General features: G+C 38.0%; 2 protein-coding genes across 2 annotated transcripts; both read left to right on the top strand.

Annotated features, from left to right (window-relative positions):
• Positions 1-103: 103 nt before the first annotated feature.
• LOC106919162 (ubiquitin-conjugating enzyme E2 D2-like) lies at positions 104-6,177 on the top strand. Its single transcript, XM_014989356.2, has 7 exons — positions 104-507; positions 1,516-1,579; positions 2,122-2,153; positions 2,334-2,411; positions 2,693-2,798; positions 3,185-3,278; positions 4,990-6,177. Exons 1-7 carry the CDS (start codon positions 484-486, stop codon positions 5,033-5,035), a joined length of 444 nt encoding a protein of 147 aa, XP_014844842.1. The 5' UTR covers positions 104-483; the 3' UTR covers positions 5,036-6,177.
• A 612-nt stretch (positions 6,178-6,789) lies between these two features.
• On the top strand, positions 6,790-20,088 carry manba (mannosidase, beta A, lysosomal). The gene is made up of 17 exons (XM_014989372.2): positions 6,790-7,078; positions 8,908-9,002; positions 9,073-9,178; positions 9,266-9,439; positions 10,400-10,523; positions 10,678-10,847; positions 10,960-11,070; positions 11,697-11,848; positions 11,948-12,065; positions 12,501-12,587; positions 12,727-12,894; positions 14,051-14,269; positions 15,264-15,428; positions 16,126-16,270; positions 16,428-16,573; positions 17,751-18,011; positions 19,022-20,088. The coding sequence occupies exons 1-17, from the start codon at positions 6,872-6,874 to the stop codon at positions 19,244-19,246; spliced, it is 2,673 nt and encodes an 890-aa protein (XP_014844858.2). The 5' UTR covers positions 6,790-6,871; the 3' UTR covers positions 19,247-20,088.
• The last annotated feature ends 636 nt before the right edge of the window (positions 20,089-20,724 follow it).

Here is a 20,724-nt window from a genome sequence, read left to right as displayed (position 1 = left end):
CTAGTTTAGTTTTACTGTGGGCTTGCACCCAATTTGCCATCATATCCGCTGCGTCACCCGCGGTTAGGACCGCCTCCCATCGTCATAAAGCTTCACATATATGTAGACAGCCGCTAGTTACCTAACAGCGTCGACCGAAACCAAAACGAGAGGAGCGCAGTCGACTAACGACTTTTTTTTTATCGATACAGGCACTTATTTAGTTTCAAACGTGGATACCAAGAGTCTTGTATAAGTAACTACCGCTGTGCGAAAAAGAGCAGTTTATCAGAAGAGAGCGTAACATCTGGTGCTTGAACTCCGCGCATACGTAGTTTTAGCACGCTAGCTAGCCAGCTAACTGCGCTAGCTAAAGAAGAAAGGCCGCCGAGTTGACCCAGCGTCAGTTATTCCAACTGAACGAATCGCCCTGGCAGATTACAGCTGACATTCAGTAGCTGGATCGAAAAACCTTCACCGTAAAGACGAGAACACCGAAAAAGGATGGCTCTGAAAAGGATTCACAAGGTAAGACACCGTCGTTAAAATGTTAGCTAGTCGCGTTAGCCGGGCTAGCCACCCACAATGCAGCCGTATTCTGTGAAAGCAGGCGGTGATGCGTGTTCGAGGAAGCGTCAAGTTCACAGTTCTTTCACGTACGCCACTTTGATGAATTTTGAGTTTAGTTGGTCACCGGTTTGTGTGTTTCTTATAAACTTCGTTCTTACCGGCTAGGGCTGACATACGTCGGTTAAGGTTTATTCGCTAAACACCAGGCGGCTCGTTGGCTATTGTTAGCAGTTCCAGTTACAGGCTAACTTTGTTCATCGAGACGGGTTGACAACAAGATGTCGCATAGTTGTCACAGTTCTTCATACCTTCACACACAACGCGCGGTTTCGGGCCTTCTGGTCGCCCAGAGCTCGTGCTGAATACGGCAGTTGCGAACATTTCCAGTCGCAATACTCGGACTCCATGACTCATTTTCTTTTTTCTTTTTTTTTTTTTTTACTTTCTGAATCCGTCTTTGTACTCCAGGCCGGGTGAAATGATACATTTCCTGGGAAATTGCTCGTACTCATTTACCTATATTTACATTTACGTCGAGCTGTGAAATGGACACTAACACTAAAAGTGTTGACAGGTCAGCTTTATTTCTTCACTCTAGAATATTCCTTCACGGAAATCCCTTAACTTGTTTGTGAAATGGTGTCTGAAGGCCGGGGTGGGGCAATTCTTCCACCTCACTCCAAAATAGCTGTATACCCATAAATAACAGGGTGGCTTTTTACGGCGCGTACATGGGGTGAATTTTCCAGTTTACAGTGTAAAATGATGGTAGGTGGTCCACAGATGCAACTGGAGAATAGAAAGGGGGTCAACAGGGTCAGTGGATATTGGGGAAAGGAAATTATTTTGACACTTAAACTCAGGGTTTTAAAAGCTCAGTTCCTTACACCACTTTTAAATAGTAACATTGACCTTTTATTGTCAGCTAATTGGTTGTTTTATCTATTTTTTAAATTATTATTATAGGAACTTAATGACCTGGCTCGTGACCCTCCAGCACAGTGCTCAGCTGGCCCAGTGGGTGATGACAGTAAGTTTTTACCTTTCATTTCAGCCACATTATTTTTCAAAAATAACCTGTTAATTTACTAATGTAATATAATTTGTAAAGATGTACAGCTCTGGCTTATCCTGACATACCAGTTTAAGTTTTGATCTTTGTTGTTGTTGCTCCTCTGCTGTATTAATTGTTTTAATAAAAAAAAAATGCGGTAGTGATTTTTGTTTTGAATTTGAAAGAAACTGGAGGGGGGGGGGAACTCAAAATCAAAAGAAAGTGGATCAGAAAACATGGCTATTGGATTTAATAATTGACTAAAATGCCCAAACTGTCTTCTCATGTCAAATTTAAAAACTGGGGGGAATCACCGTTTTGATTGGTTGACGAAAGCAGAATGTGCAGATTCTAGTCTTCTGTCTATAAAATCTATTTTACATAGTTGCACAGCCAGAGGGAACACAAACATTTACTGTCGAGAAGCTATTAGAAATCTCCGGCTGAATACTTCCCGTCAGATCACATACCTGTGACCTTTCACCATTTTCTAACGCTTTGCTTTCTGTTCTCTGCAGTGTTTCACTGGCAGGCCACAATCATGGGACCAGTAAGTATTTTATGACATAATAGTTGTGCACCTACATAAACCGGAATGGCGTTCTTGGCTGCCTTTGAATGCGTCCGTAAGATAAAAGGTCAAAATTTGACTTGATAATGTTGGAGAGTTGCGTTCAGGAAGTGTTCATGAATCTTTTCTAAAGCAAAAACTGTGTCCATGTTGTTTCAGAGCGACAGTCCATATCAGGGAGGAGTTTTCTTCTTGACAATTCATTTTCCAACAGACTACCCCTTCAAACCACCCAAGGTAAGCTGACACACCACATGGTTGTGGTGAAAACAATTTTTGTGGAAAGTTACTGTCCTTTTTTTTTTTTTTTTTTTTTTTTATTAAATCTTTTCATCAAATGCAGCTCTTGTAAATCAAACTGGTTTTTGGAACCCATTTGTTGTTTCGGAAACCTGTCATTCCAGAAGCAGACTGTCACCGCTCTGGAAAAAGGAATTTGAAATATGTAATAAACGTGTGCAGCTTTGCTTTATCTAACGTTGTATATGCTTTTGTTCTTTTTTCCTCTTTCCCTTCAGGTTGCATTCACAACAAGAATTTACCACCCAAATATTAACAGTAACGGCAGTATCTGTCTGGATATTCTCAGATCACAGTGGTCTCCAGCACTTACTATTTCTAAAGGTACTAGTATTCATGTGACTCAAGTGGTGAGATTTAGATTTTTTTTCATCATTTTATTTTTTATATACACATGTATGAAGTCTTAAGTTTATGTTTTGAGATGATTGTCTTATGTGGTCAGGTTAAATGACAATGCTAGATACAAAAGACACTGACAGAAATGCTAAATGGTTTTGTACTTTATCAACACCAGAGGACCCAAAACGTTTCACATTAGTCAGTCACTCACACACTGATGGTGGCTAGCTACTGGACAGTAGCCACAGCTGCCCTGGGGCAGTCTGACAAGAGCAAGGCCGTGATGACAACATTTAAGTCAAAAATACAGAAAATGACATTGAATATCTAGAATGGCTTATTTGTAAAGTTTTTTATTTTTCTTTCAGTTCTTCTCTCCATTTGCTCACTCCTATGTGACCCAAACCCCGACGACCCACTAGTGCCAGAGATTGCACGAATCTACAAAACAGATAGTCAGAAGTAAGTACACATTTCGAATAAACTTGAAAATGAGCCAGTTGTGTATCTGGGTAACAGTCATTTAAACTATATATATATATTTATGGTGTGTTAGAAACGATATTTGACTTTTTTGTATATATAGTTGTAACTTTAAAATGGTTGGGATCTGTTATGTAATCTGGTTTCACTTTGTTAGGTACAATAAACTAGCTCAGGAGTGGACAACAAAATATGCCATGCTTTAGGGTAAGGTGAAGGGCTGGAGCTGCATCTTGGCTGCTGCTATGAGACTGGATGTGCTGCCATGCTCTGACCTCACTGGCCTAACCAGAGGCTTGTGTCTGTGTTTATAAAAGGGGAAAAAACTTATTAGTCAAATTGTTCCATAAGATATACAGGAACCTATTTGTTGTTCTTTTGATTTATGCTTACAAATTTTACCCATTTTTATTTTGACACTTAGACACAAGATCATTCTGTGCAAAATGAAATTCAGATTTTTTTTTTGTATTTTTTTTTTTTTGGTAGAGACGCACTAGTGCTGGACAATAAAACAATTAATATATTGCTACGGATACATGGTCAATCTCAATACCTAAAGCATCTGATAGAATATCCAATCATTTCACCAAACTCTGATCCGGAACGGCAGATCCAGATCAGAGGAAAGACTTTAGCCATTGGTGAATGATGTCAACTAACTCACTCTTTTGTTACCTAGCAACAATGTGCTGGGTAATTTGCCCAGCAGCAGTAGTTTAAGTTTCCTCTCAGAAGCACTTAAAAAATAAAAAAAGCATGGAGTGAAAACTGTGGCTAAAAGAAGAAATGTTATACCACCATTTCATACATTTAGAACAAAAAACCTAATCAATAAACTGATATGAAATGCTTGTATCATGATATGTTTTTCAGCCATATTGTTCACCTCAAATATGCACCAATTAAAATGTTTTTGGGCCAATTTTTGCTGACACTAATATTGGCTGATTTTTTTTTTTATTATTGATCTTATCTGTAATATAAGAAAGGCATTCAAACTTGTTTATAGCAGTTGGTATAAAACTCATTTTGAAGCAAAGACAAGAGATTAACATCTGTAAACAGTCTTTGATATCTTCTAATAATGATTGACAAAGCCAGTAGCAGTGTATATATATTTTTTCTTTAAGATTTCCAAAAGGCATCCAGCATGTTGTAACTCGGACATGTTGGACATTAAAAAGGATAAATCTGATAGTAGAAAGCTGTCTTCTTTATTTAATGTCACCCAAACTAAAGTGTCTTGTGTATCAGTGTTGCCTGGTAGCAATTGCTAGGGTGCATTCAATGATCAGGAAAAAAGATCCAATTTTTGAGTTTCCAAACAGGTGGCAGCTGAATCGTTGGTGCATCTCTATTTATCTGTGAAACGTACAAAAAATACCAACATCTTCTTCCATATATGGATGAAAAGTGTTCTAAAATGGTCTTCCATCATAAGGATTTGTATTTTAACAAATCAGAACAGGGTATGTGTGCATGTGAAAGATTACTAACTTCAGCATGAAGATAATTTCTCAAGTCTCCATTTATGGAAATGGAGACAATCCCTGACATGCGAGTGAATAATGTAGGACATGTTTTTGACCTGAAGGTGCATGTGTTTTAAAGAAGTCTAAAGCTAGACAACCTCCCCGCTGAATCTGAAATATTGGTATTAACAATTAACGACTCTTTCTCCCCACAGATACGTCAAAATGGCAAAAGAATGGACACAGAAGTATGCAATGTGATGACATCGTTTGAAGAGCAGGTGGAAATTGTTGCTGGTTCAAACTTAAAATTACGGGATTCAGTTTTGTTTTTTTGTTTTTTTCACTGTATTTTTGGTTAATCAATGCATTTTACCTCTTTTTTTTCCCCCACCTGCACGCTCATAAGAAGATAGTGTTTTCTCTGTAGGTTACATGCCAGTTTCTGTCAAATTGTGACTCCTTTTTGAGTTGAACAGAAGGTTAAAAAAAATCATAGATCTCAACACCCATGTGAGTGCGCTCGACACATTGTAATAATTTCCACACTTCAAAACTCTTGACGCAGCTGTTCTCCTGAAACTGCTGAAAAATCAATCCCACAATGCTCTCTCCAAATTGTCATCCGGCTGGATTTTTGTCTTGGATCGCTGCATTTCTCTTCTGGAAGCCAGGTTTCCAAAAAAAAAATTATTATTTTTTCCCCTGCTTTTTTTGAGCTTGCAGTATCTTGAAAATTTCAAGTTTTTCCCCTAATTGGTATAATTCTGCATTTTATCAGATAGCAGAATTTGAGCTTGAGGAAACTGGTTGCTGGTTGCATCTCATGAACTGAGGTGACATCAGTTCGTTTCTCTGATCAGTAGTGTAGGAATCTGTTATCTGATAAGTGTATCTTATTCCACTGTCAAAGTGTGTACAGAGAAGCAGAGCAGCATATATCAATGTTAAGGAAACAAATATAAGAACTTCAATGTTGTATTTTATGCATGTTAATAAAGGTAGGCTATTATATCTGATGTTTCTGCAAATTAAGTGAATTGTAAGGTTGAACAGTTGGGGAGAAAAAAATTGGTTCTTCACAAATGCTTTCCATTTCTTTTTTTCTGTTATTTAGAAGCCAGTAGATGAGCATTTTTCTTTACTTTTCATTTTTATGCCCACTCAAACACTGTCTTCTTGTAGCCCTGAAATATTGATGCAAAGCTGAAGGGTTGATAATCAACTCATGGCTCTGTTTCTTTTTAGTTTTCCCTTCAATAAAGTTTCTCCAAACTATATTCTTTTGATGCCGTTTTTCATCAATGAGAAATGACAAAAAAATGTAATCTTTGCTCAGTTTGATGCTGTGGGTAAAAATCTGTGGAACTAACTGCAATAAAGTGGTTTGATTACAAATGGGATTGAATACATTGTGATCAGTCTCTGAACGATTCCATAGAAAACACTCAAGTTCTGAATAAAAGCATATATTTGCACCTGCATCTAGTGCTGAAAGTACCAATTTCATTGGGTTGGAAAAATGATTTAATATATTCATAAACTGAAAAAATGTAGACTTAGACAGCTGTCTTTTAAATGGCCACAATGACTTGTCTGAAAATACTGGCTTCTTATTGGTTGATTTGTCTACCAAGCCTTTAGCCCCGCCCATTCCCATTTAAGGCTGAGAAAAATGTCCTTCGCAAACGAAATTTAACTGAAATGGCTAATTTTTCAAGTCCTTGCATACAATTTTTTGGAACTCCTGTTTCTAATTTTAAATGAAAAATGTAATTGTTGCTGTGGAATTATAAAATTTGGTTTTGCACCAGTTTCACTCAACCTACCTAATGCTTTAAATACTGGCAAAATGCTACTTTAAAAAATGTGCGACATTAGTATTTTTATATATATATATATATATATATATATATATATATATATTTTAACAGAATACCAGTGTGACGGCCTTTTTTGTGTGTGCTTAAAAGAAAACTCGTTTTCGCGCTACTAATATTCATCCGCCGTCAGCTGACCGTCACAGGTTTTGTCACGTGACCAACACGGAAGTGCTCTTCATATATCAAACCAGTCATGGGCATGTAAACTACCTCCATGGCGCAGGTTTGGACTCCTTTAAACTGGGGTTTGCTGTGGCTAGTTGTCGGAGTTCTTCCGGCCTTCTCTTCAGGAGAGGAGCAGCGACTGCAGCTGAGTCTGAACGGAAAATGGAGGCTGTCAAACTCCAACGGGTCGCTGCATCTGCCTGCGGAGGTACCTGGCTGCGTTCACTCCGCCCTGCAACGGCAGCAGTACATCCAGGTAGGAAGGAAAATTTTATTTTTATGTACCATGAACTCAAGAGTTAACAGAAAAGCTGTCAGGTCTCCGGCGGAGCGACATCCGTAAACATTTTTGCTAATTTACTAAGCATACGGCTTGTATAGAAAGTTCCGCAGGAATAAAAATCGTTGCTGGTGTTTCCTGATGCAATGCAGAATAGTCCCTAAGCTTTAGAGGCAGTATTTACAGTACTTTCCCATATTAGTAATTTAAATTTTTTAAATTATGTTGAGTTATTGGGATCTCGTTGACCATCATTTTAAATAAATGTGAAAAAGGGGTTTTCATTTAAGTCGATTTAAATTCAATTCATTAAAAAATACTTTACCAATCCCAGAGGGAAGTTAAGTATAACTTGTATCTTCAAAGAGCCATTTTGAAATATTGATACAGGAAGGATTCATGTAGCAGTCAGCCTTGGCAGCAATCTGTGGAGGCCTCAGACTGAAGAATTATAATCTCTTCAATGTCATGACATGCTAGCAACTCATTATCTGGGCAGCAAAGATGATAACATGTTCTGGGTGCTGGTGAGGTGGCAAAGCACTACTAATCCATGTTGTTTGCTTTTGCTGCCCCTCTTTAAACCTCTGTCTGACCGTATTGTTAGAAAGCCAAACAGAGATACAAACATCATTAGACTTAATAGTAATTTCTAATTAGTAATCCATGACTTTTTGTTGCCTTGATGAGACACGGATACCAAATTATCCCTTGAGAGTTTATACAAAAAAATGTAGCAACCTCTGGTAGAAAACTGAAAATGGATTATTGGTGGTTCTTTTGATTGACTTTCTACACCCAGTTCAATCCCCAGACTATAGAAAATCAGTGAGTTGAGCTGAAGAGAAGAGAGCATGAGATAGAGCACAGGACTCTGGACGATACAGAGGGAAGAGGAACGCTAAAACAAAGAAATCTTGACATGACCTTTGATTAAAAGTTCATCCATAGTCTATACCTGCTAAACCTTGGAGAATCACAAGGGGCCATTTTATGGTGTCAAATTTACACCAGAAGTTGTGGTTTTAATTCACCACAAGCCTGTATTGACTGTCCCCATGCATACATGCACAATTCAGTGACCAGGAGCGCATTGGACACTCAATGCACGTGTGGAGTGTATTAGTTCACCAGGTAGTCTTACAAAATGTGAATGGATTTTTGCTGTATTTTATGGCATTCTAAGCCATAAACAACTGGTGGGGGGTTTTACGTGACATGCTGTAAATATACCGATTTATGGCCCATGTGGCTTTCCATACAATGCCCTTGTGGTCACTGAGTTACACCCTCATTGCACATTCAATATGTTACACACACTTTATGATTTAAAAGCAGTGCTCCCTTTGGTGTAAATTTTACGCCATATAGTTTAGACAAACTAATGAACTTAATACTCATGTTTTTGGACTTTGGGAGAGAACCGCAGTACCAGGCCGGGAATTCAACCAGGGTCCGTCCTTCTATTTTTTTTTTCTGTGTAATTGTGAGAATATGATGTTGCTTTATAAGCTGAAAATAATTTATTCAGTTCTAGACATAAATACCATTAAACTTAATGTACTAAAGCAGGCATGTGCAATTATTACATCCAAAAAAGCCATTTTTGCTCTCAGTTGGACTAAACAAAACTTATTTAGAGCTCCAAATGTTAAATTACCTTTTAGAAAAATGGCATTGTATAATTTGTCTTACACATATTCTAATTTTGTGCGTGAGTTGCCGAGAAAAATGTTGTTTAAGTTGTAAAATAGTTTTTTGATTGGTGATGTCCAATTAATTCATGTTTTGCTTTTTAATTCTAGGACCCATATTTCAGGTTTAACGATGTTATGTACCGATGGATCGCCCTTGACAACTGGACATATACGACCACATTCACTGCGTCTCCTCAGATACGGTCAGTGTTCTCGTTTGTAATATTGTTGGTTGATTTTTATGACCCGTTTATTTATTCTCCGCTACATCAGGGTCAAGCAGAAGGCGCTCCTTATCTTCGATGGCGTGGACACAGTCGCGTCCGTCTCTCTTAACGGGATCGTCCTGGGGAAGACAGACAACATGTTTCGCAGATATGTGAGTTCGGCTCGAAAGCGGGTCCGGTGTTGATCTGTACCAGTGTACCGTCTCTTTAAAACTCTCTCTCGTTTGTTTGGAGAGCAGGACTTCTCCGTCAGAGATCTGCTGAAAGACGGCGAGAACGTTTTGGAAGTGGCTTTCCTTTCTCCGGTCCTGTACGCCGCGGAGCGGAGGAACGCTCACTCTTCCTACGCCGTCCCTCCTGAATGTCCGCCAGACGTCCAGAAAGGCGAATGTCACGTCAATTTCATTCGAAAAGTAAGAAGGAAATATGGTTTTGCCTTGAATACAAAACGACAAAATTTTGTTTGTAGACAAAAAATTTCAGCCCGTACTTTGTTTTCCTTTCTGTCTGATTGTCTTGAGATTCTCCGTCCGATGTGGGTCTGGACTTCTGACCGGATCATTCTCACACATGCATCTTTGATGTCGGGCTGCAACTAATGGTTATTTAAGTAATCAGCTATTCTGACGATTAATCAGATAAAAAGTTAGTGATACAAGATAAGAATACATTAGAAAAAAATCAAATGAAAAAATAATTCCATTCCTTTTTAAAATAAGAGAATAAAAAGATGAAGCTAAAGCTACAAAAAAAGTACTTCAAACATTAGCACGGTGTAGCTGTACTGTGTAGTTGGTTGGTAAATTTTTTGTACCAGGTGAACCTAAAACTGTGCGTCTTCACTGATAAGTTACGTTTTTTTTCTATCAAGTCCAAAATATATCTTTTGCACAGTTTTAGCTTAGTTATTGTCTTGTTTTGTTATTTCAGAAAAATGTCAATTTTTTTCCTGTCTGAAAACTCAAGTTGATTAAGCGATTACTAAATTGCTCGACGAATATCTCAATCATCAATTGATCACGATTAATCGTTTAAGCCCTGCTTTGTTGTTTTAATCGTTCCGTTGTATGTTTTCGCTCGTCGTGCGAAACCAGTTTCAAGTCAACTTTTACCAGCTTTCCTGTTCCTGTGAATAAACATCCCAACAGCATGATGCTGCCACCACCGTATTTCACCGTATTCATGCTCTGTTCAAACTGTGTTTATTTCTTTTATCTAAACTTCTTCAATCCACAAGTCGATGCATCGCTGCCTGTTGGTTTATCACCAAAAAAAAAGGATCCTAAGAATTTCCCTTAAAGTTTGTAGCTCTCACGTGAAAACGTCTCTATTTTCTTTAAAGCTGATCTTCATCTCTGTCTTTTTTAACGCAGGAGCAGAGCTCCTTCAGCTGGGACTGGGGCCCTTCCTTTCCCACCATGGGCCTTTGGAAAGGAGTCCGACTGGAGGCGTTCGACATCCTGCAGCTTGTCCAGCTTTCCTCTCTTCCTCTGTACAGTAAGTTCCATCTGATATCCATCACCGACTCATTTTCTTGCTCAGAACTACAAATAAAAAAAGAGGAAACACGCTTTCAGACATGGGCTGAATCTTAAAGGAATCTCAGAGGACATTAAATGGTCCTGTTTGTTTCTGTGTTCTGCTGGTCCAGATCGCAGCTCGTCTCAGTGGAGGCTGCAGGTGGAGCTTCTGGTTGACGCAGTTCAGTCGTTCCACGGCAAAGTAGAAATCTCCGTATCTGAGCTGAACTCAAAACGAGTTGCCCCGACAACGTTCCTCCAGGGAAAGTTCAACTACAGCTTCACCTTAAACATCAACCAGGTGCCCCCTCTACAGCGCTGTTGAAGTTTTTAGATTTAAATAATCCCTTTTCCTATCTTTTTTTTTTTTTTTTAATCCTCTTTTGGGGTTTTTTGTTTCTTGTTTTGTCCAGATCAGAGAGGTGAAGCTCTGGTGGCCCAGTGGACTCGGCGATCAGCCTGCTTACCTGCTCACTGTCAGGGCTTTTCAGGGGACGTTTCTGGTCCTGCACAAAGAATCCAGGGTCAGGCTCTTCCTCTGGTTTTCAGTTTTGCTTGCAGTGCAGCAGGCTGGCATTTACGATCAAACTACCGTCGTGAAAATTTTAGTATGATTACAGGAATTTGGATTTATTGTTACAGTGATAAATTACAATTAATGATGTTTGAAAATGGTTATTATTCCATTTTCTCCTCTGTTTCCTGAAAGCATCAATAAATCCATAAATCTTATTAAATACGTTTACTATGTGCAGTTTAGTCATAAAAAACATTTCTTTGTGTAACTAGTGTCCCAGCGAAGCCTATTTAGTGTTTTTATGAGCAGTGTTTGTGCTTTAGGGACTATTTTTTATTAACAAGCAGTCTCATCCATACATTTGCCGAAAAAAAGACTGTAAAGAAGTTTTAAATCCTTTTTTATGTCACTTTTATTATCATCACAATAAATATCACAAAATATAAACTTTTAAGTCTGTACCGCCCACCCTTACCTCACACACCCTTCAGGCTTCAAAATCTTAAGTAAATTTCTCACCACAGGTTTATGTTAGAATCAAAGGAAACTTGGCTGCTGGAAGTTATTAGACTTGCAGAATTAAACTTAAAATAATAAAAAATGTAATGTCTTCAATTACGATCTCTGTTGCAGGTGTTTTTTCGCACTGTGGAACTCATCCAGGAGCCGGTCGCCGGTTCTCTGGGCTTGAGCTTCTATTTCCGCATCAACGGCCGACCCGTTTTCCTTAAAGGATCCAATTGGATCCCAGCTCACTCCTTCCAGGACCAAGTGACACCGGCGAGGTCAGCCGCTCCTTTTCAGAGTTCTACTTAAATAAACTCCTTTTTTTTTTTTTTTTTACATCACATTCTTCCTAAGATCTCGCTCCGTTCGCCCTGCAGCTTGAGAAACCTGCTGCAGTCGGCTGTCGACGCTAACATGAACGCGCTGCGGGTCTGGGGAGGAGGCGTGTATGAACAGGACCTGTTCTATGACATCTGCGATGAGCTGGGAGTCATGGTAACGTCTACCGACTGCACAGATTCATCACATCCAGTTAGTAATGAGAAGATGACGTTCAGAAACTGCAGTGTTCAACATCAGAAACAAGAAGCGCAAAACTGAAGCTCAGAAATGAGCTTCAGTTTTGCTATAATTATATAGCAAAACTTATTTTATAATTATAAAAATTATGTCTATAATTATGTAACTGTTTTAAAAACACATCTTAAGTTTTAAATGTACGTAAAATAGCGTGTTAATATTACATAATGTGGGTTTAACCATGACCTAAAAGTTCCCAAAAAACTTCTTAAAGGGGCAGTACTGTGTGTTTTCCACTCACAAAGTGTCATTTTATTGCTCAATCAAGAAACCCGTTTACTATAAAAATGGGTTTATATATAAACTACACAAATTTCTAAATATTTATAGCATTAAACCATGTGTGTTTAGGTCTGGCAGGACTTCATGTTCGCCTGTGCCATGTATCCCACCGAGGACGACTTCATTCAGACGGTGAGAGAAGAGGTGGTCCAGCAGGTGAGGCAACACGGCGACACGATCCACTTTCCGTTTGTTTCCCGTCTGTAAACGGGAACGTTTGCACGTGGAAATGCAAAGCTGATCAGAGAAACATCCACGCTGTGGACTGGTGGCGCTCACTGTTTTTGCTTTTCAGGTGCAGCGCCTGAAGTCGCACCCTTCCATTATTATTTGGAGCGGGAACAATGAAAATGAAGCTGCCTTGGCGACGAACTGGTTCAACATCCCGGCTTCCCTAAAGCCGACATACGTGAAGGATTATGTGACTCTTTATGTGAACAACATCCGGCGGATCGTCCAGCAGGTCAGAGTTTGAGGGGTTTTATTTAAGGCCAAATCAAGATAATGAATATTCTTAAAGGGACGGCCGTGCCAGAACATATTGATAAAACCCAGTAACAGACTGTTAAAATAAAAATAAAAAAGGAGCTCTGTCTTCTTAAAATTAAATCATTTTGAATAACTTACTACACTGATCCGTCCCTCAAATATTTCACAATGATTTTTATGATGCTGTGCTGTTAATTTAGAAATATTTTAGCAATATTTGAGCTTGTGTATGGTGGTAGATTTATGGAGCCGAATTGGGGCCATAAAGTTTGTTCACAAGAAAAAAAAAAGATAGAAAAAGATTTGAAAGTGGAAAAAAAACTTTAAACTGAAACAAAAATCTACTTTGAATCTTAAGTGTAGTTTATTTTTTAGTTTAAAAACTTTTTTCAGTTTCAAATATTTATTTTTATTTCATTTTTTTTTTTTTTTTTTAATTTATGACCTCAATTTAGCTCTATATAATGTGACTTTTTGCTATGCTATCGATCACAGACTATAACTTAACATCAATTAGTAGATATAAGAAACACTGCCACCTGCAGGTGGGAGTTGACATCAAATAAACCCGATGTTTTTGAAAAATTTTGCTGAAAATTTGCAATAAACACAATTATGAATTGGCACAAAATATGTGGAGATTTGTTGATTTTGCATGAATTTTCCACGATCACAGAATTATGAAAAACTTGGACTGTGGATTTCCTTCATAAAACCTGCTAAGCGTTAACTACGAACCTAGCTTAATCTGTCTTTACTGTGACTGTTAGTTGTGTATACAAAACCCTATTTAAAAAAAAAAAGATGTTTAGCCTGGTGGCCCACCAGGCTTATAATACACTAGGAGAAACGTTCGACTGATTGATGTGATTTGGTAGCAAACTTATCAAAATTGTTGAACATCAATGTGACTTGATTGATATTATTTAAGCACACAACTCTTTTCTTGAAGGATTAATTTATGGGTCCCACTGAAATGTAGAGGGCCAGATAAAAAGCTAAGGCGACCTGGTTTTGGTCCCTGAACCTTGAGTTTGACACATGGTTGAGATTTGAAAGTGTTAATAGGGGGATTTTTTTTTTTTTTAAACTTTGAGAAAATCATATTTAACAACATATATCCACTCCAGGAGGACCCAAGTCGTCCGTTTCTCGTCTCCAGTCCAACCAACGGGGCTGAATCGGAGCAGGAGGGCTGGGTGGCCGCGAACCCGTATGACCCCCACTACGGAGACGTTCACTTCTACAGCTACTTCCTGGACTGCTGGGACTGGAAAACGTTCCCACGTACGCGCTTTGCCTCCGAGTACGGCTTCCAGTCCTGGCCGTCTTTCTCCACGCTGCAGCCGGTAATTCAACAGAAGTGTTTTGTTCAACGTTTTCAGAAAATTTAATGGGTTTTTTGAGGATTTTTTGCTAGACCAATTCAAACCAGCACATAATTGTGGATTGGAAAGAAACTGTATGCACTATTTTCAAAAATCTGTCAGGCTTGTTGTTTCTTTTGTGCATTCCATAAATTTAGCCTTTAATGGAAATAAAGTCATCGTTGATAGTTAACCATAAAAATTCCTATTTTATTTAGAGATAAAAGGGTATACGAGGCTAAATACAAATACAGGCCACACTTTTCATATCATTTGTAAAAAGATTTGAAATGTATGTATCAGTGTTTGTCCTCTGCAACATTGTGTGCTATTTTGTCGTGGTTTTCCACATCGTATCTAACTAAAATATGTTGGAGTGGTTGTAACGGGGCGAAATGTTTTCTAATTCCACCTGAATATAAGATACAAAGTTAAAGATATAAATCTGACCACAGGGAGAGGAAGGAGGCGTAGAAATGATCAGATCTGAACTTGTAAATCTCATTTATTGGTGCGTAAAAAGTTTGAAAAAACAAAATCTTACCAAATATTTTTGATCTAGGTTGTAACACACTTGAAATCAAACAAAAGTAAATTACAAGTAACTTTTCAACAAAATCTAAGAGCTTGTTTTAACTCAATAATTATTTGATATTGATTTCAAAATGTACATTTTAGTATTTTATAAGTAAAATAATCTGCCAGTGAAACTAGAACTTTTTAAAAGTAAATGTTAAGTAATTATTGACTTAAAACAAGTTTCTGTGTCTTACAGAAAAATTACTTGTAAATTTGTTTTGTTTTATTTGAACTATTAAGATATTTGCACTAAAAACTAGACCAAAAACACTTGGTAAGATTTTGCGTCTTTGCAGTTCGCCCTCTGAATTTTTAGATTATGAGAAATAAGAACCGACCTGGTCTTCCATATTCATTTTTCACAGTTTGAATCTTTTTCCTGTTGCCGTGTTTTCAGGTTTCTGTGCAAGACGACTGGAGCTACAGCAGCAATTTCTCTTCCCACCGTCAGCATCACGAAGACGGGAACCACCTGATGTTGCAGCAGGCCGCTCTTCACTTTATCCTGCCGAACTCCACGTTTCCCCTGAAGAGATTTACAGACACTCTGTACGTCACTCAGGTAAACCTCTCAACACACCTGGTGTCCTACGCATTCAAAGATGTACGGAAATTATAGTTTAAATTCATATTTTCATCTCTTTTACAATTTTTTTCTTGTTTTTTTATAGCTTCATGGGGGTTTTGCTGTAGTGGATATACAAGGGAAATGTCCATATAAAATATCAATCTGTCATTAATCCCTTTAACGCCTAATGTCTCATTTTTGATACGATTATTTCTTTAACAAAATATTTTCCTAAAACAATCTGCTGCATCGCGTAAACATGTTATGTATAGAAATATATAAATATGTAATATGCTTCTTAAATTGTTAAAAGTTGTGAATGCTTTTTAAGTATCATTTAATATTAGTTTTATTGTGATTATGGAAGTTATTTTTGGTTATGACAATGAAACGAACGCAGAACCCTGACGTATCAATTATGCTACAAAAAAATTTAGAAAACAAGCCGATGAGTCAAAAACTGTTTAATGAAACACAATGAAAACATAATTTAAAAAACATCAGAATTTATGATAAATGTTTAACAGACTTTAAAGGGTAAACATATAACAAAATGAAAGTTATTAAAAACAACCTTGAATATGTTTAAACCTTATGTTTAATTGAAATATGTTGTGATTTATTTCAATAATAAAAATGTGATTTCAGTAATCTGTCTTGTCATCTCCGTTGTGTCTTGATTGTTGCGCAGGTCATGCAGGCCGAGTGCGTGAAGACGCAGACAGAGTTTTACCGGAGGAGTCGAAGTGAAATCATTGAGGGCAAAGGTCACACAATGGGCGCCCTCTACTGGCAACTCAATGACATCTGGCAGGCGCCGTCCTGGTCATCAATCGGTGCGTGAACCTCTATTTGGAATACCTTGTTTTTACTCTTTTGCAACTCTGTTTACATTTTTCGACCAACATTTTTCTGACTGTTATCTTAATGGTTTCAAGGAGACCAGTTGAACTTGCGAGGCAACACTGCGGGTTTTGCTTTCTCTTTGTGCAGAGTTCGGTGGGAAGTGGAAAATGTTGCACCACTTTGCTCAGAACTTCTTCGCCGCCGTCCTTCCTGTGGGTTTCGAAGATGACGACGACACGCTGTTGGTCTACGCCGTCTCTGATCTGAGTCATGACCTGGAGCTCAGAGCTGTGGTTAGCTTCGACTCGTACACCTTTGAAATGAGTTAAACATAAAAACTAACACATTTTTAGGTGATACTTTCCAAAAAGTATCAGTGACACATAACTGTGAAGAGGAGAGAGACAAGTAGGCAGAGACTGTTTTATGATATTTTCTCATTAAGAAGAAAAGCAAAAATCCCTCCAGTTGAATTAAACCTTTGATTTCAGTTAAAGGAAATGAAATGTCCAGTTTATCTACAAATTAAAGAGAGCTTGAATCTTATTTATCATTTGATTAAATACATTTTTGAACCTTAATGTAAAAACAAAGATATAACACAAAATTTCAGTTTTGGACATTTCATACCGGACTTTTTCGTAGCTCCTTAAAGTTCATATGTCAGTTTCTTCTCACCATGGCGACAGTTTGTAATCGCTTTCGCAGCCTGTGGTTTTAACTCATAGCTAATAGCCTGCTCATTTTCTGATGTAAGGAAATTTAGTGTTTGACTTGAGCAAACATCATCTATAAGGTATAGTTTGGTTTGATCAGGAGTTTATTATCTCTGTTTTCTGATGATTTTGTGGCTCAGTTAGGGTTGAGAATCTCTAGGTGATTCAGAAGGATACGACGCCATTTTGAATTTAGTTCAACAATAAAACTGAGGATACCTCAAATTAAAAACAATCCATTTAAAAATCATGACCATCATAGAGCTAGAGCAGTAGCATTTCATCAAACTTCCCTTTATAAAGACTTTAAACCATTGGAGTGATGAGGTGTAAAGTTTTACAAGGTTTGAAATCATAATGAGAAATTTTAAACAAAATATACTTTGTGTAGTTTATGCCATGAGGAATAAACTAAACATTTATAGATTTTTTTGTAAAAAAGGTACAAAAGTACAAAAAAAAACTCTTTATGTATTTATAGGGCATCTAATAGGACCATAATGCCTAGTAATTTTTTTAAGATGTGTATTTTTCAGAATATTTGCACATTTATTTTATTTTATTTGTATCTTTTTATGGATTTAATCTATTACTGCTTTCAGAGTCTTGATTGTTTTTTTTTCTTAATGTAAACCACTGTCAACATGTGTTGATTTTTTTCTTTATCAGTCACAAATCAGTAGAAACTGTTTTTTCTTTGTGTGTGTGTGTGTGTGTGTGTGTGTGTGTGTGTGTGTGTGTGTGTGTGTGTCAGGTCACAGTGTACTCCTGGGCTGACCTGGACTCTGTTTGCACGTTGACATCAAGCCCACTGCTGGTATCTGGAGGCAGCGCTGCCGTCATTTACAAACAGTCTGTTGCCGCCCTGCTGGCCGGGTGCGGTCACTGCACCCGCCTCACCTGCCTGCTCACCTTCCACCTACAAGATGAAGACGGGGTGCAGCACGGCCCAACCAACCGCCACTTCCTCTGCTCACCCAAAGACGCCGTGGGGCTTCAGAGACCCAACATTACTGTAACTAGATATCCTAAATTCATTTTAGACACATAATAGATGATATAATCCACAAAGTTTTGTGATATTATTTTTAAATTGTTTTGTAAACTTCTTATCTGCCAGTTCCTATTTTAGCCGTTTCCTTTTTCTCTTTAACATCTTTAAGTAGCAAAGAAATGTTTTTTTTTCCCCCTCTGGCAAAGGTGAAAACTTAACAGACCTAACTACATTTTTATTGTAAAGTAAACACAGACTTCCTCAGAAACAACCCAAGGTTTCAAAACTTCACCTCTGCATCATTGAAATTTTGATAATCCAGACAAATCCCTCAGACCGTGTCTGTACTAACAATCGAAACATCACGATAGTTATTATGACATGAATAAACACTGTGGCGAGAAAATAGCTGTGACTTATGGTTACTTGTTAGACAGATAAATCATTCATTCAGTGACCGTAACATTAAAGTATATCATAGCTGACATAATGCAGAGATGCATCAATGCTACACAGCTCCGCAGTTAAACTCCTTTTTAACATTTTAAATGAAAAAATAAAGTAATTAGCATTTTAAAATTTTTAAATGGAATGGTTAGCACTATTAGCATGATTGGCATTGCTAATAGCATTTACCTGTATGTTTTCCTGTACAGTGAGTTGACTCTTCAGTTGACTGAGATTTCTGAACGTTTCCCAACACTTCCTACTTCACCACATTCCTCGACCTACGTTTGGTCTCCTCAAAATGATGAAACGCAGCAACTTAACAGTAGAAGTTCACCTTCCTGTTAGCTGCGACGTCGAACTCTCCTGAATAAACAGCCGCCCAGATCTGTGGAAGTTGGTTTCCTTTCTAGAAGATTCTAAACTGTTTGTGTTTGGTTTTGAAAGCCAAAAGTACCTAAAAGGAAAACAACTGAGACTTCTCTATTCATGGTTATATCTACCACACAGATGAGCGACTGCTTATCTTTAACTTTTCAAGTGTTAGTTGATTTATTTTTGTTTTGTTTTTCTTCCTCTGCCAGGCGAAGGTTCAGGAGGACGAGTCGGGCTTCACGGTTAGCCTCCACTCCGCCGCCGTGGCTCCTTTCGTCTGGCTCGACGTGGGAAACATCCCCGGTCGCTTCAGCTCCAACGGCTTCCTGATGGTTACAAGAAACACAACCGTCAAGTTTGTTGCCTGGCGCCCCACCAGTGTGGGAGAACTGTCCGGATCGCTCACAGTCACAACGTTAACGGACATTTACTGATCCGAGACCTGCCGGTTGAAGTGGATGTTTTAGATCCTTTGTTGCAGCCTTCTGTTTTAAGATGTTTCACACTTGTGGGAATTTTGATTCTTCCCATCAGGAATTTTTTTGTTTCCTAAGCCTACTGAAACAACAAAGATAGGATTATTAGTATTTGCTGCTTTTGAAACAGGGTGAGGTCCTGCATGTGCTGAGCAGCTGAGTATCTCAGGGATGTGAAATTTTTACAGTACATGAAGCATTCATACTCCCAGAATTTGTCAGGAGTGCCACAATGCAGAATAACTTGCTTTTTTTTTTTTTTTGCTTGATTTTGCACATTTTTTGTCATATCAGACTCTGATGCTTCCCACCAGGATTGTTTTGTACCACAGACATTTGACAATTAAATGTAAAGATCATAAAAGTAGCTGCGTTACAAATGTGCCCAAAACTTTGTCGATATTTCCACCAATGTAAAAACAACACAATTTCGCAATTATGCAAGACATGCAATGAAAATCACGTGAGTAAGTTTGTTCTCGTAAGAAGCCGCTGCACCATCATGGCCTTACTACTTCCTGTTATTTTCTTCTTACGGGATTTGCGGCAACATCCGGTTGTCAATCATGTGCCTCGTATTTTCATTGCGGTTTTGCGACATAAACCAATTTCGCCTAAAACCACCTCATCCTAGATTTAAACTTTTTTTTAAACTATTTTTTTCGAAATTGTGTCCATTAAGCAAACTTATTGTTGATACGTCAAATTATATTTCAATATGTAAATTATACAGTCAATGGAAGCACAGCTAGCGTTGTTACTTTTTCCTGATGTTTTCACAATAAAAATCTATCCAGTCATTCTTTGCCTATAACATTAATATTCTATCGGTCAGTTTTAAAGTGAATTTGACTTTTTGAACTCGTCCTCAGTTGCTGCTTTAGCAACTGCAGCAAAATACTTTAAAATGTAGTTGAGGCCTCGTGTTGACATTGTGTTGCTCAAACAGAGTGACCTGGTAGAAGGGCATCGCTGGGACACGGTGATTCACACATGATGCACTCATTCTCTTCAAGCTGCTAGTAACCAGTTAATTATAGATGTTATTAAGGTAGAGGACACTTTTAATCAGTTCCTGACGATTTATTTATTTTTAAATTTTTACACACCCATTCCCAGCTTGACGCCAGAGTGGCTTCAGTCGGTCAGGAAGGTAAACATGTCACAGATAGCGGTGAGGGAGTGACAACCACGTGACTAACTGATCTCTAACTCAGAATGCGGTAACATTTTCAGCTTTTTTTTTTTTTACATTTTATCTTGGTAAAACCACAAACCTCAATTTATTTAGTCTGGAACAAACTTCCAGAAAACAGTCAAAACACTGAGTTTGTTTATATTAAGGCTAAAACTCCAGTTGCTTAGAGCTGCCTTTGATTCATAATTCAGTATATTTTCTTGATGATGGCATTTGTAACATTTATTGCATTTTTAAT

This window comes from Poecilia mexicana, unplaced genomic scaffold (assembly GCF_051168715.1).
Source record: "Poecilia mexicana isolate PSO_F unplaced genomic scaffold, ASM5116871v1 scaffold_22, whole genome shotgun sequence".
In the NCBI taxonomy this organism is placed as follows: Eukaryota; Metazoa; Chordata; class Actinopteri; order Cyprinodontiformes; family Poeciliidae; genus Poecilia; species Poecilia mexicana.
The sequence above is the reverse complement of the archived record's forward strand: the minus strand, read 5'-3'. Positions and strand labels throughout refer to the sequence as shown.